Source organism: Lampris incognitus, chromosome 4, assembly GCF_029633865.1.
Source record: "Lampris incognitus isolate fLamInc1 chromosome 4, fLamInc1.hap2, whole genome shotgun sequence".
Classification (NCBI taxonomy): Eukaryota; Metazoa; Chordata; class Actinopteri; order Lampriformes; family Lampridae; genus Lampris; species Lampris incognitus.
The window spans coordinates 49,777,691-49,797,349 of NC_079214.1; the positions used below are offsets into that span (position 1 = coordinate 49,777,691).

Here is a 19,659-nt window from a genome sequence, read left to right on the forward strand (position 1 = left end):
CTGCTTAGCGCCGCATTACTGTACATCCGCCATTGTTTGAGGTGCATTCTCATTACACAAATCAACAGTGGACATGCGCTCCGTTTTTTGTTTTTGTTTTTTTACGTGTACAAATCTGCATTTTAGAAGGTGTTTTAAAAAAAAAAAAAACCCTCCGTTTTAGTGACCTAAAACGCCGTTTGCGTGTGGACGAAAAGCCAAAACGCATAGAAAAGCTACGTTTTGAAAAATACATGTGTATGTGTGGAGTAGGCCTTAGATTGGCAGCCTTTTGAAAGGGTCTCGTAAACCAAAGGACATCAAGCTCTGTCAATTAAGAGGCCCACGTAATTCAGTATAAAAGAAACAAAAATTGCTGAATGAACCCAGACTCAAGAGGTTTTCACTTATTTATGCACAACTCTACTTTTTGCTTCTCAGGGATGCTTCCCAAAAACTGCTGAATGAAACCAGACTCAAGAGGTTTTCACTTATCTATCCACAATTAGTATACTTTTTGCTTCTCAGGGATGCCCCCCCCCCAAAAAAAAACCAAACAAAAACTGTCGTCGTTGCAGCAAACTGAAATTATGTCCTGATAGCCTTAACTATCTTGATTACATCTGGGCCAAAAAAGCCGTGCCTTCTTCCTCCAGCTCATTGAAAAGGGTAAAGCTAATGAATATTCTAATCTGGCCTAGATTTTATGATAAAACCATGTTGGTGTTTGGAGAGCATGGCATTACGGAGGCAATGCCTCTTAATAAGTCCCTGAAAAATGAAAGGAGATATGTGCACACAAGATTAATTTTTTGAGTCAGTCAAAGGTCAGTGGAGATAAACAACAATACCAGTTGGACTTGGAAAGGGAGAGTGGGTATTTTTCTGCTGATATGTTTGTTTTCTGCAACATTAAATCAAGTTTTCTAGGTTAGTGTTTGATGACCAATGAAATTAACTAAATCATTTGTTTTTCCAAGATCTTTGCACTTTTGCATGTTTACTTAAGAGCACAAATTATGATGTGACCACTGACTGTGTTAGGTATTCAAATAGACCTTGCACAGGTCTTCTTGGAAAGACCACATACTTGCAGTGGTGCCCCCAAGGGGTGGCCAGGGCCACCGTTATACTATCCCTGCCCCCCCCCGCTGCCCCCCCCAGCCACGAGTCGCAGATGCAGTTTTCAACTAGCCTATACAGTATACTACAACAGCATAATAGAATTCCTGAAATTCAGTCATGGCTTTTGGTTTTGATGTGCCCCCCCCCCCAAGATTTTCAGTGGCCCCATTTGGCCACCCCTGTGAAAAATTTCTGGGGGCGCCACTGCATACTTGATGTATATGTGAAGTAATGTATGGGATTTGACTGTGTTGACAGGCAGAACATCTAATGAGATTATGCTAAACGTAAGCTTTATCTCACACCATCAGAAATAAGAACGCTTTAGTCAAATATGCAGTAATTTGGTCGGCTGATGTTACCCAGATATTTTCAGAGCAAGACAGACATGCGCTGAAATGAAATATACTGATTTAATTGTACAGAATCAGATTTGGTTTCTCAAGTGCCTCATTTCCTCGGCGTTTCTGTTCCTTCTCAGTTTTGTTTCCCTCACCTCTCTTTTCACATCTCTTTTCTTCTTTCCCACATAGATTTTGAAAAAAATGTAATGAACGTACAGCAGATGAGTTACCTCATAATCAAAGAACCCCTCAACTTGCATCTTACGTAGATATTGTTGTATATTTTATGCGTATCCCCATAGAACTTTCCTCTTTCTTTTTGAAAGTAAACAACGTTTTTGGTGAATGAACTGACTGATGTATTGGTCTGCGAAAAGTAGTTGCAAGCAGTTTTCTGTTTGGGTTTAGCATTTAGTGTAGGCCTACTATGGTGCTTTAAAGTCAGTGCAAAGCTGCCTGCAAAGCTTGTCCAGTTAGCACAGTCTATGACAGGGAATGAACATCCAATGAAGAAACAGCTGTGAGAATATTTTGCGTGTCAGGGCTAAGTGGTGAGCAAGTTAATAGCATATGCTGGGTTTTTTGTTGTTGTTTGTTTTGTTGTTATTTTGTTTTGTTGTTTTTTTGTCACAAAGCATGAACATTTGCTCTTAAGAGGTAAACTGTTAATTTATAACCAATTCCACAGTGATGCAAATGCAACAAGAGGAACCTGTTGAGTTTTCTAAGTGGTGTTAGACACCAGTAAAAACCCATTAAATATGACCAGAAATAACATCGTTGTGGGAATAACAAGTAATTTTGCTCTTAAAGGGCCCTGAGGCACCTTTTCTCCCTGCAGATTAGTTAAGTGCTTCAAAAATTAGAATGATTATTTTTCACCATTATACTGAAGTATGTAAAAGTATGGACCTAACTGTGTCACACCGGTGCAGAGAAGTTTGTCAGTGACTTTGTGAGTCAAGTACGTAAGACAAGGTTCTATTTTGCTCACTGCGTCTCTCCTTGCATTTATCTTTCTGCTCTCTTCCTCTCCTCTTCTCTGTCTACCCATCTGTTTACCTTTTTTTCTCTCTCCCCCTCCTCTCATTCCTCTGTGAATTAATTTCAAATGTGCTTTAATTGTATTAAATACAGTGCTTGCTGCAGAGGAAACGCCAAATGTAGAGTAAGTCAGCAACCATAATGGTTCAGTAATATTAAATTAATCAGTTATTTAATAGACAAATATAGTTATGATATCTGCTGAAAACACTTTATCTTTCACACTATCTCCAGTGCTTAGTTCGTAAATCAGGAGGTCCTGGAACATAGACAGGGTGCTACTGCAGCGGGTCAGGGGAAAAGAAGAAGTCACAGAACACATAAACAAATCCACCGTGTCTGGAGCACATTGGACAACGCCGAGGTGCTCGCTGTTAAAACTAAACAAAACTGTCCCCACAAAGGGTTATTTATTTACATGAATTAATCAGAGCATTCGACATATTCAGAATTAGCAAAGGGGGTGCTTAGAAACAGCTGTTTACGGTTTGCAACTCGCTCGCTCTCTCTCTCTCTCTCTCTCGTTGACTGCCCCTTCACTTCCCTGTAATTTTCCTTCTGGCTGTGGACTGCTACAATGGGGGCAAAATAGAATTAGGGCCAAAATGTCTATTTACAACCATGAAAGGCAAGCTGGCTAAGAAACCAAACTAAGTGACGTGTTCTGATGCGCGGGTCTAAGGACAGGATGTTGTGTTGTTGTAAAGCCCCTTGAGGCAAATTTGTTGACTTGATTTGTTCTGTCTGTCTGTCGATTTCCTCCACTCCGTTTCAGTACTATCGACAGCACCATTATCACCACTCTGTTGATCCCTCGAAACTTTGGCCTGCTTAAGGTCTGACTGACCTACTAGTATGAAGAAATTCAACATATCTGATTATCTTTTTAACTTTTTGCCAGTTTTCTCCTTGTTGCTGAGGGTATCCTAATTCAGATCACAGTAACATTAGCTCATGTGAAGTGCACAAAACTCAAACGCTTCGGGCGTCACTGATGCCTAGCCCACACATACACGGGTATTTTTGAAAACATAGCTTTTCCTATGCGTTTTGGCCTTTCATCCACACGCAAACTGTGTTTCAGGTCACTGAAAATGGACCTTTGGTATAACTCCTTCCAGGGTGAAGATTTTCAGAAACTCAGTTTTCAGTGTTGATGTGTAGACAAGGAAAACCGAATTTTTGGTTGTGTGCTTTTTCTCAGGCTTCTGATTGGCCAAGGTGACTTTAGGGTTGCGGTTATATCGCTGTCTGTTGGTTTGGCATGCTCTTGACAGCGCATTCATTGTGTTGAGTAGCATGTGTTTTTGCATTTTCATTTGAATAGAGTTTTTCTGTTTTTTCAAGAACGAAGGAGGAAAAACTCCGTTTTCCAAAATAACGTAGTCTGTGTGGACTAGGCACTAGTGACCTGACGTTTCTCACTCCCTTTTCTCTTTTAAAATCAGATTTAAAATGCATCCAAAATAGTCAAACAAGCAATTAATGAGTAACTTCAATGGGAAATGAAAGACTGACAGAACAGATAAAATATTTAAACATTAAATACACAAAATTTATTTTACAGATTTTGATAGTGACAAAGGAGGTGCTGGATCCAATCAGATAGGTGCTGGTCCCAATCTGGAAGGTCCCGGATCCGGTTGCGGTAGGATCTGGCACAAATTAAGCCCTGACTATCTCTCTCCCTCTTCCTCTCAATAGCTTTGTACCTCCTTCTTCCCAACTCCCTCATTCTCTCTGTTACTGTATTTCTGTGTTAGTCCCCCATTTCTCTCTCCCCCTTTTTCCTCCCTCTATCCCCCACCCCATCCCCTTTGGATTTTTCCTCTCTCTCTCCTCTCTACTCCCCATTTTGCTGCTCTTCCTCCCAATCTGGTCTGCAGTGAGTTATGTGTTAATCCACTCCGGGGTCCTCCCTGTCTCCGTGTTAGTCTGGACGCACACCATGCTGCCCAAGAAAATTCCACCTAGGACATCAATTCAAACCCAGTAGCAGACAACAAAATCCCAAGAAAACATAAGAAAACCTGAGGGAAATAAAACCAGTTTGTTCGCCTCAGTGTGAATCATAATGCAGCAAAGTTGCCTTAACATTTGGAGAGAGACCCGTAATAGAGATGTCGCAAGTCTCTCTGAGAGACAAAAAAAAAAAGTGTCGAAGTGTCCTTTAGCAAGACACTGAACCGAGAGTGTCAGCTCAGTGCCCCCAATATAAATGCAGACAAGGCTAATAAGGCTTTTCTGAAGAGAAAAGGAGAGTTAATCATCTTGTCCCCTATATTGTACGTAACTATTTTCAAATTCAAAAAAGGGAGGGTATCTTGTAATGTAATGTTGCCCTTCAGGGTCCTGTGTCAAACGACGAGGCATCCAAAATGAAACACAATTCATTAACAACCCCAACCTCCCCGGTCTTAATGACCACGTAGGGTCTTCTGATGGACTTCTGTTGAAAGATTTTGTTGGTTTTATCGACCCAAGTTCCCAAGTGTGGGAAGATGGCGGCACGAATCCACATTTGAGGCGGCCTCACCCAGTACTATCAATGCAGTGTCTTTGTCCACGTCTGCGTCTAAATTTTTGTCTTCGTTTGTTGGCTGGGAGAGCTGGTGCTGGATCGGCTAAGAGAGCTTGGTCTGCTGTGCTGTAAGCCCAGGGACTGCGGCCTTGCCCGGAGCTGTACCCGAGAGGGCGGTCTGACAGGACGCGTAATCGGGGCAGGCTAGGCTAACTTGCTAGCCCATGCAGGCCGGTGGTTCCGACTGTCGTCCTGGCTGGTGTTTGTTCCCTTGGACAGTGATTTTTTTTTTTTTTGGTTTGGATATACACTCACCGGCCACTTTATTAGGCACACCTGTCCAACTGCTCGTTAACGCAAATTTCTAATCAGCCAATCACATGGCAGCAACTCAATGCATTTAGGCATGTAGACATGGTCAAGACGATCTGCTGCAGTTCAAACCGAGCATCAGAATGGGGAAGAAAGGTGATTTAAGTGACTTTGAACGTGGCATGGTTGTTGGTGCCAGAAGGGCTGGTCTGAGTATTTCAGAAACTGCTGATCTACTGGGATTTTCACGCACAACCATCTCTAGGGTTTACAGAGAATGGCCCGAAAAAGAGAAAATATCCAGTGAGCGGCAGTTCTGTGGGCGAAAATGCCTTGTTGATGCCAGAGGTCAGAGGAGAATGGCCAGACTGGTTCGAGCTGATAGAAAGGCAACAGTAACTCAAATAACCACTCATTACAACCGAGGTATGCAGAAGAGCATCTCTGAACGCACAACACGTCGAACCTTGAGGCAGATGGGCTACAGCAGCAGAAGACCACACCGGGTACCACTCCTGTCAGCTAAGAACAGGAAACTGAGGCTACAATTCGCACAGGCTCACCAAAATTGGACAATAGAAGATTGGAAAAACGTTGCCTGGTCTGATGAGTCTCGATTTCTGCTGCGACATTCGGATGGTAGGGTCAGAATTTGGCGTCAACAACATGAAAGCATGGATCCATCCTGCCTTGTATCAACGGTTCAGGCTGGTGGTGGTGGTGGTGTAATGGTGTGGGGGATATTTTCTTAGCACACTTTGGGCCCCTTAGTACCAATTGAGCATCGTGTCAACGCCACAGCCTACCTGAGTATTGTTGCTGACCATGTCCATCCCTTTATGACCACAGTGTTCCCATCTTCTGATGGCTACTTCCAGCAGGATAACGCGCCATGTCATAAAGCTCGAATAATCTCAGACTGGTTTCTTGAACATGACAATGAGTTCACTGTACTCAAATGGCCTCCACAGTCACCAGATCTCAATCCAATAGAGCACCTTTGGGATGTGGTGGACCGGGAGATTCGCATCATGGATGTGCAGCCGACAAATCTGCAGCAACTGCGTGATGCTATCATGTCAATATGGACCAAACTCTCTGAGGAATGTTTCCAGTACCTTGTTGAATCTATGCCACGAAGGATTAAGGCAGTTCTGAAGGCAAAAGGGGGTCCAACCCGGTACTAGCAAGGTGTACCTAATAAAGTGGCCAGTGAGTGTATGTGTTAGTTTGAATATGTCTTCTTATAGTTCTTTAATGTGTTTTTGTCTGTATGTTGCACTGATGTGGGCTGGGGAACATGGCATTTCATTTCACTTCATGTACGCAAGTACATGAGGTAAAATGACAAATAAAGTGTTCCTGAGTGTTCCATTCCTTAAGTGCAAGGACCCAAGTTTTTGGAATATATGAACTTGAAAAAACTCATCAATACTATGTACATTGTAATTTCACATCCAGCCCCCACTTATTCTTGTGATGAGGACTGTTGTGTTTTGTGATTTTTAGTGTTTAAAACTAAAATTTAAAGTACTGCAACTGTTGTATTCCATGCAGTGTAGATGAATTTGCTACTCCTCAAATCCTTCCAAAAAATAGTTGCATTTACACACAGTTCCCAGAACAGCTATGGGTCAGAGGCCAGGGGCAGCCGGGAGCATGTAGTGCTCCCTGGAGCAGGTATTGGGATATTGTCTTGTCCCAGTAACACAGACATATTTGACCTGTGAACCCTCAATTTTCAACTGGTCCCTGGTGCGGTTTAGCATTTTGATTGGCTTGCGTTCATAAAATGCTGTTTCTTAGTTAACCATTCCCTGTTGCCAAATGTCTTTAGGGTAATTGCAATTAAACAAGTTTTCGGTAGACTTTACTGTCGACACAATTTTGACTTTATCATAGCAAAAAAAAAAGACCTTAATGTATCAGGTGGGTTGGAAAGAGTTGTCGATGTATACCGATTATAAAACGATAGCTTTACCGGGTGCAGAGACTTCTGGCATTCAAAACCCATGTTCTGGCCCTGAATCTTTATTTTTGTAAACAAACCACTAGTGAGCTCCTCGCCCTTTTGAAAGCCGATGGTTTCCCACAAAATTACAGGTCCCCACTTGTATCTCGCTGTGCCTTTCAAAATTTCAGTATGGCGGAACTAGCTTGGCAACTCTACCCTAAAAAAAAAATCCAAAAAGCCTCATCATCCAGCTAAAACGTACATAATAAATGCTGTCATATGAACAAATCCTGAGCTGGCTATACTACTGTCAGACATGCAAGCAGCATTTTGATTAAATATATTAGCCATGTGTGATAAATTCTGACTTGACTTTCTGCGGGATTTCTGTCAGGTGTAGTAGCTTGCAAAATTGTGAGACATTATTCATGTTAGTTGTGTTAACGGCGACCGTCACTCAAAGGGATGGTTGTTGATGTTGCGATTCCTATCGGTTGCTATATGGTTTGATACCTTTAAGGAAAAAAACAAATCTTTGTTGAACTCATAGCACATTGTGGATGCACACAACAGGTATTCAAGATTCAAAGATTCAAGAGTCAAACGTTTATTTGTCACATACTTCATGTACAATAAGCAGTCAAAGGATTTTTGGCAAACTCAAACTGTGCAACAAAAGCGAAAAAAACAGCAATAACAATAAAATGAGAATAAAATACAATAAAAAATTTTTTTTAAATATCGGTGCCGGCCCTGTGATGGCCTGGTGGCCTGTCCAGGGTGTCTCCCCACCTGCCGCCCAATGACTGCTGGGATAGGCTCCAGCATCCCCGTGACCCTGAGAGCAGGATAACCGGTTTGGATAATGGATGGATGGATGGATGGATGGATAAAAAAAATATCCTGGGAGTATATAGAAGGTGTATCCTGATAAATATCTATATACAATGTGCAGTTACTATACAGTACACATGTGTAAAATGGACTGAATGGTTGGAAGTGTAAAGTGTCTGAGGCAAAGTGACAGTAGTGTTACAAATGTAATTGTTATGTTGTGTTTAGTGTCCTTATGGCCTAGGGAAGAAACTTCTAAATCTCTCAGAGTTGGCCTTGCGGCCGCAGAGACCTCTACTTAACCACAGCAGCTGAAACAGTCCATCTTTGGGGTGATGGGGATCCAAAATAATCTTTTTAGCCCTGGTCCTGCACCACCTGATGTATAAGTCCTGTAGGATGGGGGTGGGGTGGGAGGGGGGGGGGGACCCAGACCCGGTGGTTGCTAAGCTGACCGTACCACTCTTTGCAGGGCTTTCCAGTCTTGGCCAGGATGCTCTCAATTGCACCAGAATATCATCTGCTCTGTATGAGGACTATAACACCTTTAGTAAATTGATGACCTGATGAAGTGACCTAAGCTGTGTTTGGGTATTCTGACTTGTTTTGACTTTTTCGACACCTTTTAAAACATGTTTAGCTTGAATGCAGTCATTGAGGATATCACAAAGTCAGACGTACTCCCATTGTGGTAAAGGCAGAGTGTTGTATTTCCGGTGAAGCAGATAGACAAGCCATCTGTCTGGGTGCAGGCCCACCCTGGAGGCCCCTCTAACCCTGCACAGTGTCTGCACTCCACACCTCCTTCTCCTCCTCAGGACTGACTTTGTTACTATGCGTGTGTGTAAGTGAGTGTCCTTCAGTCTCCTTTGCCTTCTGTCTCCTCCCGTCTCTTCATTTATCCCCTCCTGTCAGATATCTAGTTGTTGAAATTAAGCTGTTCAGCTTGGTGTTCAAGGACACAAACAGTCTGTTGAGGTCGAAGCTGATGACCTGATGGATTCACAAGGGTTATATTTGAGGACTCTAGGCTGTACAGGTTGTTACACAAGGGCTGAAACCCACTTCTCCACTCTGCTATTCTTTTCTCCTGTACCCTCCTTCCTTCTTTCTTTCTCTTTTCTTGTCCTCCTTCTCTCCTTTGCTTCTGCTCTCCTCTTCCTCTTCTTCTACCTCTTCTCTTCTTTTCTCTTCTCTTCTCTTTCTCCCACTCTTTTTATCTCTCTTTAGAGACAGGTGATCCTTATCAGTCAGCAAATCGGGTATCAGCCAAACCCAGTCAGAGGTGTTGAGAGGAAATTGGTTTCCTGTCAGGAACTGTCACCCTCCAGGAAGTGCTTTAGCTGTGTGTCTGTGTGATGAGACAAGTAGAGGTTTAGTGAATCACTGTTACTGGTCCTGTCGAAGGCCAAACTCCAATTACAGGGACGACAGTTCAGCTTTGTCATTGAATGTGATGGAATACAGTAGGCCTACCCCAGCACACCAAACACAACCTACCGTAAATGTAACCCTGTGTAAAAACACACCAAACCACAACATATCCAGAGGAAACATTAATGCATCTATTGTTATGTTAATTTCAAACCATACACCCTACATTTACTTGTGATGTCATCTATCCTGCTTTTGTCACTCTGATCATTTTTTTCCTCCTGGGGTTTCTTTGTCTCTCCTACACAGATATTTATTTTTCTCTGATCATGTTTCATAGTTCTGCAACTTAACAGTAAAAAAACTACACTGTGTAAACACTTGCCAATACACACAATTCATACAGGCACACACACACACACATCCATGGTCAGACAAAGGTACCTACAATTTAATACAAAGAAACACACACACACACACACACACACACACACACACACACACACACACACACACACACACACACACACACACACACACACACACACACACACACACACAAGCACACAGACACAGAGTGTTCTTGGAAAGATGATAGTGCTATTTATGATAATCATCCCCTGTCAGACTAAAGGAGACTGCTGTTATGACTAATAATCAGTCTGAGTGCAGGCAACATTCATTACTGCTCCAGTCAGTTCAATATCCCCCATTACTGTCTACCTCCCTCCATGTTTTCCTTTCTGCCTCTCACTTTGTTGCCGCTCTTCTCTCTGCCCCCTCTGTCTCTTTGTTCCATCTCCATTGGCCATTCTTAATCTGTCTGTCTCTGTCCTCTCGTCTTTTGTTTCTTATAGCCCACTTCTTTAGTCTTGCCTTCCAGACAACAAACAGCACACCATGAAACAGGCCATGGGTAGAAGATGGATGCTTGCTCAACAATAACATGCTGTTATTGCTGATATTGGGTCATTATGCCCTGATATTTGTCCCCACTATACAGAAGCTGTGGTTATTATATTTTCCTTAGGATTAGTTTATTATGATGTATTTATTTATTTATTTTTTGGGCCATCTGGTTGCACCTACAGTACTGGTGTACTGGTGTACACCTAGAGCAGCTTCTTTATATTTAGGTGCACTCCCATGTTGAGCATTCCTTGTTGCAAGGTTTAAAAATCCTTTTTTACCCTGTCCCCCAATCTCCTCAACATGTAATGTTTGATTAGCCAACAATGCACATTAGGTATATCTTAGTGTTCATCTAGATTTACACAGTCAGTTTATTTCAAGGGAAAAAACAAAACAAAACAAAACATGTAGCCCTAAAATTTAATTCACTTAGATCACTTCGACTAATTTAATTGATTAGTAGTGCCACAAAAATGTCCTTGCAGAGCCCACTACCACAACTAAACTTAGCTTGCCAGTCAAGATGAAAAATAAAAATCATGTAAGTACTTTGTTACCAAGACCGCTGTCTATTTTTATACCTAAACAGACATTCAGGTGCAGCGTGTGGGTGTGTGTGTGTGTGTGTGTGGGGGGGGTATTTTAATGAGGTCAGACCTGCAGTCCGTTAGGCCACAACATGACCTTGTCCTCTCTGAGATCTACCTATTACATGCTCCTCAGTCTCCAAAGGGTAGACTCACCTGTGGGTCATCCTCTGGTTGGCAGCAGTGGAGATGGGACTTGGCAGGCAGCTTGAGGGCTGTAGACCTTGACAGGACCCACCTCCAGCCGCAAGGCCTCCTGTGAAGTTAGAAACCACTGGCTCCAAGCTGATGATTTTGACTGCGAGTGTGAATGTTGTCTTGTGTACTAGTCACTCTGGAAGGTAGCCAACTACTGATTTGGAGGTCCTGTTCAAATTTTAATATGTAATTATCTGGTAAAAAGTGGCTAGTGAGCTGTGAGATGGGCCAGCCTCTTAAGCCAGCAGACAAGCAAACATTTTAAAGGTCAAATGTTAGATTTCTGCACCAGCAAGTGTTTGCCCATCAATAGCTGTGTCTTGTAAAAAAGTGTTCCCAAGTGAGACACAGAGCCTCTATCTGCTTGTTTATGTGAAGTCACTGTGATGATCATCCACTAAATGACACAAAGGTTTTTGTTTTGTTATGCTTTTTGTTTTCTCTCTTTAATGGAAATCCTGAGGTCATCAGCGAGCCCATATCACAGTTGATACGAGGGGCTTCTGAGCAAGGATATGTCAAGCTGCAGATCCACTTCTCCAATTTTGGCTTGACATTGATGGAATGGCTCATACAGTTTTGTGCATGTGTGTGTGTGTGTGTGTGTGTGTGTGTGTGTGTGTGTGTGTGTGTGTGTGTGTGTGTGTGTGTGTGTGTGTGTGTGCTTTTTTTGTGTAAATGTATCTGCAGGCACGTGTGTGTGTTATGTGTGTACATGTATGTGATGGTAGGCAACCAGATGGCTGATTGGAGGTGACTCGACAGGAGAGATGAAGTGCACGCTGGCAGAGTAGAGATGAAAAGTAAAAGGGGGGTTGGCCCTCCGAAGGGGGAGGGGGATGAGAAGGAAGGCGTACGGGGGTCATCGTGATAGAAGTCTCCCTTTGCCCAATTTTGTGCATCTATCCTCCATTACTGTGTATATGACACAGAGGGAAGGACTCCTTCTGGAAGGTCACATAGTGAAACCAAATTACCTCATGATAACACAAAACTTTTGGCTGACTAGTCATCAGACCATTTAGGAGAAAAACTTGTTTTCTCAAACAATCCTTTTGGGGATGAGTCAAAGCATCGTGGTAGTTCAGCAAGTATGCTTTAAAAGTAGGACTTTTATCGTAACCCTCTGTGAAGTTTCAGATTGTTCCAGAGATTTTCCACTAGGATAATTTGTGGTTATCTGTCTTGACACGGTGCTCAATTCAGGTAATCATACAGCTCATTGAGGGTTTTAGTGAACTTAACTGCTAATTAAGAGCTGATTTCTTACCATGTATCACCGAGACACGTTCACACAATGCTGACCTAGGGGTCAGAGTACCCAGGTTGGATAGTGGTTCAGAGTCTTGCTTAGGACATGCTAGCGATCTTACAAACACCTTTAAAGCCACTTTGGCACAATAATAAATTGTAATTGGAGGTGTACAGAGAAAAACAAGCTTCAAGCCAGCTTACCAAGAGTCAGGTATACACAAAGAATACACAGGATGCACACAGATTCAAATTCTTTTGCAATCCAGTCTTCCTGGTTATGCAATGATTCGTCACTAATGTGGCAGGCTCTGCTTTGCCCCTGTTGTTAGCATTGAAATTCAAAGAGTCCAAATACTTCCCAACACAATGTATACACAGATACATAGTATGTATGCACTCAAATACATAAATACATATTCTCCGTATAGTGTTTGATAGCCCATCAAATCTCGATACGTTGTATAAATAGCATTAAGGATTTGACTTCGGCTAGCTGCCACAGCTGCATCTTCTTCGCTAGCATTGGTGCTAGCTTGCTGCACTTGGTCGCACATGGTGTCTGATTTCGTAGATTTTTTTAGCCTTTGCTCATGGTTTCGTACCATTTGAGCAACTACTTTACTTTAAGCAAAACATTGTGACTTGTGACAGATTCAGTATAGGCTAGCTGGTAGCTTTATTCCTAAAACTTTTCTGTGGCGCACTGACACACATTCGCTCAGCACTGCACCATTACTGGAAGTGCATTGTATTGTTATACTTTGCAATGGTTTTGTTATTATTATTGAAAAAAATAAACATATTGTTCTAAAAAAAATAATATTCTCCAACTTAGAACACCACGCAAACACACAACTGTGGGCAAGAATGTACTCATAAAGATATGCGCACAGACACAAACTCATGCACAAACTGGCTCAGAGGCCAGCACAAGCACATAGGACCACACGTGTGTGCATGAGCACAAACAAATTAATAATGAGACATATATACCCACAAACAGACAAATAAAATCACATGGTGCATGCACACTCTCTTATGCACGCACATGCTCAGACACACCCGCCCACCATGACCTTGCCCAGATTGGGTGAGCAGAGAAAGGCATCAGTGGAGCATGTTATTGTGGCCCAACAGATTTACGCCCCAGGAGCAGCCCCAGTCCCCACAGCCTTCTGGAGCCCAGACAAACGACCTGCTTCTAACTTATTCATTAATTTTATCTTTGCATCACAGTGATCTAGATTCTAACAGGCGGCAATGTGCCATACACATTTAACCACTTGAGAGGTCCCACTGTTTACTCAATATCTGTACATGCTTAACTGCAGCTGTACATTTGGTTCTGTTCACAAGAGCAGGATGTCTACTCTGCTCTCTATTTAGCCGTCATGGGTTCAAAGTAAAATTCCGATTGCTGAATGTTTAAGATTTCAGTCTAGTTTTGACTGCTGTGTAATATTCAAGTAAGACTCGCCTCCGGTATTAATGTTGCATAGAGGCAGAATAAACATGTGGATGGGACTTGTAAAGTTGCCCCTGTTATATATGAGGAGCTCAATGCTAGCGTGTATGTCTGTTAAAAGAACTAAAAAGACCAGAGAGAATCAAAAGGAACATATGGTTGTCTCTAATTACAAGTTTGGATTCTTGTTCAATTAATGATTATAACTGGACCAACCTCTTGTATAGTTCATCTGGCCTCAGGGCTCATGAAGCCCAAACTCAGTCATGTTTTATTTGAAATACTCCTCAAATGACATTGTACGTAGAGGATCCGTTTGCTATGAACGTCTTATTTCAATCTCGATACACAATACACATTCTGTAAAGTCAAATTTTTTGGTTTAATTACAATATTCAATATAACAAGAGAAGTTTCTATCCACTAATGCTAAAATCGTAACTTCAGTTTTGTTTTTTGTTTTTTTGTTTTTTTGTGTGTGTGTAAAAGCTTCCCAAAATTTTAAATAGGAATTCAAGGCTTTCCCCAAAACCTGTGATAACATTTGGTAACAGTTTTATTCCCTGAATTTTTTTAATTAACTGAAAATTAGGCTGCTTTACTCAATGTCAGAAATGTCTCTTGAAGATAAAAGGTTTTCCATCAGCAGCGACATCTGTATCCTACTGTACTTTAAATGAATGTTTTGGGTCTGTGAGAAATTGTATTAACGTTGTTGTTTTTTCCTTTGTTTTGCAGGAGTATCAGCGGTAGCAAAGAAGACACATACATGTAAGTTCTTATGCTTCCTGCACATATGGTCATCAGTTGTCTTCATTGTAATACATCCATTTTAGAGGTTATAGTGCTGATGGGATCAAGATAGCAAATGACCAATAGCAAAATACCAGATTAAATTGGCTGGCAACTCTATACTGGCCCATCTGGCAGGTGAGAAACCAGTCATTTGGAGGTCCTTCTGTGATCCTAAAACTCTTGTTGGCAGATGAAATGTTAGCGTTTGGAGGTCCTTGTCTGTTGTTAACTTCTGGTCTGTGTTAGGACTGAGATTTAGGACTTTCCGAATACTGTGGTTGGTGGTGTGATAGGCTGTGGTATTTTCAAAGCTTAGGTAGGATGAAGCAAACATCTAATGTCTGGAAAAACTTGTCAAGATGAATCAATTTAAGATGGATCTGTTTTCTGTTGTTTCGCTTGAATATTTTGAGAGCTCAGTTATTTCCATCCTCCCTTCTGTAGGGTTTCTTTCTTTCTTTCTTCACTTTGTGTCAGATTGCTTCATACACCACGTTGCACTATGCCATCTCTCCCCTCTCTTTCACGCAGCCATAAATCACTCCGGCAGCCCCATGTTGGGTCTCAAAGTCCAGCAGTAGATAAAATAATGATGATGGTGAGGGTCCGTGTCCTGAACCTTGACGAGAGCACGGTGTGCCTCAGTGCTCCACTAATAAGGGTGTAATTAGGCCTAGAGACAACTTCCACTGCTCTTAAGGCGTGGAATATCAAAAGCAGCTCGCCCCGGGTGGAGTGTGGGTTCAAAGCCGCTCTGAAGGAAATACCTGGCCCGCCTCATTTAGACTGTGCAACCCTGCCGGGGAGAGGCAGACGCCGACATCCCTGGAGGCTGAATCAAAGCAGGCCTTGATGGTGTGAAGCAGGGTTGGTTGGTTTAAATGGAGGGCTGATCAGAACAGGGAGCTTTTCCCAGGTGAGGATGTTTTCATTTTATAGGAGCGATCCTCCAACCAGGTCTTTATGCTGAAATGGATGAGGATTGCACAGTGTGGCAAATTTTAAACCTATTTAACTTTCCACATAAAGAATTTGTGACTCGATGTTATTTTTGGGAAAGCACAGTTACTGGAACTCTCACCAACCAGAACTGATTTCTTCAAAACGGAAAAAAACCCTACCTGTTTCTCTCATTAACCAACTTTGGTAATGGGTTCAGCCAGACCCTACTCCTTGAATTAGGGTCTGGCTAGCGACACTAGAGATATACAGGCCAAGTCAAGAAGGATAAAGGAAGGATAAAGCCATGTGCTTAAATTCAGCAACTACCCAACAAACTTTGACAGGTTTTTAAATCTGAGTCCCCAGGGCACAATTGGCCGTCTGCAGGTGGGGAGCCGGATGTGGGTATGTGTCCTGGTCGCTGCACTAGCGCCTTCTCTGGTCGGTTGGGGCACCTGTTCAGGGGGGAGGGGGAACTGGGGGGGGAATAGTGTGACCCTCCCATGCGCTACATCCCCCTGGTGAAACTCATCACTGTCAAGTGAAAAGTAGTGGCTGGCGACTCCACATGTATCAGAGGAAACGTGGTAGTCTGCAGCCCTCCCCGGCTCGGCAGAGCGGGTGGAGCAGTGACTGAGATGGTTTGGAAGAGTAGGGTCATTGGCTGGATACAATTGAGGGGAAAAAGGGGGGAAATTCCCAAAAAAAAAAAAGTATACGTAGTGCCCTTGAACTTAACAGAAAGCCCCCTATGTAATTTGTAAAATCAATGAATCTGAAGATGAGCTCTTAGCACTCAGTAAAAGAGAAAATTTCATCCTATTTTAACATACTGTAGCGATCACGGATGAGTAGACTCGCTAGTCCTTGGCGGGTCGGACCCTTTAGTCGACTGGTTAACATAGTTGCCCGTGGTGCGGGAGACCCAGGTTTGCATCCCGGCTGCGGCGGTTCCCGGCTGCCCCCTGAATTCGCTACATTGGTGTTAGAAGTGGGATGTTGAGACCGTGAGTCCATCGGAAGCGCGTGCACCCAGAGGCGTGGGGGAGCTGGTATGCTGAAGTGCAGGGACGCGCTTCCCAAAGGAGGGGGGGTAGTGTAACGATCATGGATGAGTAGGCTCGTTAGCTCTTGATGGGTTGGACCCTTTCGTCAACTGGTTAACGTAGTCGCCCGTGGTGCGGGAGACCCGGGTTCGCGTCTCGGCTGCGGCAGTTCCCGGTTGCCCCTTGAATTCGCTGCAATACATTTATAGGCATTGTACTGTACACTTATTGAACTGCTGTTTGAAAAGTTTTTTTTTTTCATTTTGATTATGGAATCACAGCATCGTTGGGTATTCAAGAAATAATTGTCGCCGGTGCTAACAAAGGATGAGGACATGATAAGTGCATTAGGAGGGACTTTCACCATTGCTAGTACCAGCATGATTCCCCCCTGTCATTAAGATGAATGTGGATAGATAATGAATTGAGATGCCTGTCCAGTTCTGTATGCGTGGGAAGTTTATGTGGGGAAACACAGCACATTCAGGCTGGGTTCATGCACAGTGCATTTCCTAACATTTAATAACTCCTCTAAGTCTATCGACTTAGTGGGATTACATGAACTGAAGAGCTCTGCTCAGATCATTATAACAGCAACGCTACAAGTATCTCTAATCATAAATCATTTCCCTGAACTGCCAATTTAGAGGACGAATTAGGTCCCGCTTCTATTCCCCCCCTTTTTTTCCCCTTCCTCCTCTTGGCAGCTTACACATTCTAGCAGAAACGTCTGGAGCGCTAATGTATTTTCTGCACACTTGTTTACCCAGCACAGTTGTTTGAGGTTTCTTAATCATCTTGGCTCATGCTTTGCACTGCAGAAGGGGTTTGTTTTATGGAGTCAAGTGGGACGTTAACTAATTATACCTCGTTCGCTCAAGCTATAGAGCAAAGAGAGGAGTTGTCATTTCTATCAAGGCTAAATGAATCTGTCCAGGACACATACAATTTTCACCTTTATCATCCCAAAGAAATCTTACACTTTTAATCATCGCACAGTTTCAAAGGAAGTAGGGTTTCACATCCTTGCTCAAAAGCACCTTGACAGTAGTTGTTTAGGTTAGAGAGAGCATGTTTTACAAAACCCAATGGAACAATTATAATTTACCTCTTCATTTTTAAAAAGAAGATTTACAGTGCTGCTTGAAAGTATGTGAACCCCTTGAGCAGTTTAGATTTTTTCTGTTGTTTTACCATGATTTTCTTATTCTATCATCACCAGTTTTTATGTATGAAATGTCAGATATATGTTTATCAATTTCATGTACTTATTTAGGGGGACTTGTTTAAGTAGCCCAAAAACTACATGAAACATGGAATTAGTGTATGTGCAAAAGTAAGTGAACCCCCAGCTGCATTGGTTAAGTCAAGCAGGTAACAGACTCGGGTGAAACACATTTGGGTGCTTAATTAATCATTTAAGCAGACCAATGAAATGAGACATCCTTGGGAAAGGGTTTGGCCTGCACTAATTAAAAGAGAGAGGAAACCAACCAAACCACTGTGGTCCCATACAAATCAACAATGCCGAGAGCAAAGGAGATATCCGAGGACATGAAGAAGAGGGTAGTGATAGCCCATCAGTCTGGGGAGGGCTATAAGACCATCTCCAAAAGATTCCAGCTCCATCCATCCACTGTAAGACAAATAATTTACAAATGGAGGGCCTTCAACATGACAGCAACTCTGCCTAGAAGTGGACGCCCATCAAAACTATCACCCAGAAGCATCAGAAAAATAATAAATCAGGTAAAGGCCAACCCACACATCACCTCTAGAGAGTTGCAGACCTCTCTGGTAGCATCTGGGACTAATGTGCATGCGTCTACAATCAGACGAAAATTGAATAGCCATGACATTCATGGGAGGGTTGCTAGAAGGAAGCCTCTGCTCTCAAAAAAGAACAAAGCTGCCCATTTCAACCTTGCCAGAGAGCACTTGGACAAACCAGAGACCTTCTGGAAGTCCATTCTCTGAACAGACGAGTCCAAAATAGAATTATTTGGTCACAATATAAAACCTACATGTTTGGAGAAAAGCCAACACTGCATATGAAGAAAAGAACCTCCTCCCAACAGTGAAGCATGGTGGTGGAAATGTGAAGGTCTGGGGCTGCTTTTCTGCTTCTGGACCTGGACAACTCCATATTATCCAAGGAACCATGAATTCTCCGGCATATCAACAAATTCTTGACCAGAATCTCCTGCCATCAGTCAGGGAGTTGAAGCTGGGACGAAAATGGATTATGCAACAAGACAATTACCCAAAGCATTCCAACAAAACTACAAAGGAATGGCTTCAGAGAAAGAGGATTCGTACTCTGGATTGGCCCAGTCAAAGTCCGGATCTTAATCCAATTGAAATGTTGTGGCGAGACCTGAAGAAGTTGGTACATACCGGATGTCCCTCCAACCCCTCTCAACTGGCTGAGTTCTGCAAGGAGGAGTGGGCAAAAATCCCCACAAGCAGATGCGAGAGACTGGTTAGTGGTTACAGAAGACGTTTGGTTGAAGTAATGGCTGCAAAAGGAGGAGCCACAAGCTACTAATACAAGGGTTCACATACTTTTGCACATGTTAAATTTTCAGTTTTTGTGAAATAAACCACCTTTGTTGAATTAAATAATGAAAATATATCGCTTTTTGTGTGTGTGTCCATTATTTGGAAGGTGTGCTTTACAAATTGGGATTTGGGTGTATGTGTAATAAGCTTATTTTAATGTTTTTTACAAAAACAGTGACCATGTCTGGAGGGTTCACAAACTTTCAAGCAGCACTGTAGATATTACTTAAAACCCTGCTGATAATTTCTAAAGCACAGCATTTGGCCCCCAGTCACATTGTCGAATTTTATTTATGTATTTATTTTATTTTGTGTGTGTGGAATTTTCCCCCTTTTTCTCCGCAATTGTATCCGGCCAACTACCCCATTCTTCCAAGCCGTCCCGGTCGTTGCGCCACCCCCTCTGCCGAG

General features: G+C 42.6%; 1 protein-coding gene across 1 annotated transcript in view; it reads left to right on the forward strand.

The window, feature by feature from the left end:
* LOC130111208 (nuclear receptor ROR-alpha A-like) overlaps window positions 1-19,659 on the forward strand; it is a 322,431-nt gene that overhangs the window by 197,389 nt on the left and 105,383 nt on the right. Inside the window, exon 2 of the mRNA XM_056278302.1 lies at window positions 14,642-14,674. Coding sequence (XP_056134277.1) covers window positions 14,642-14,674 — 33 coding nt within the window. The remainder of the gene's footprint in view (window positions 1-14,641; window positions 14,675-19,659) is intronic.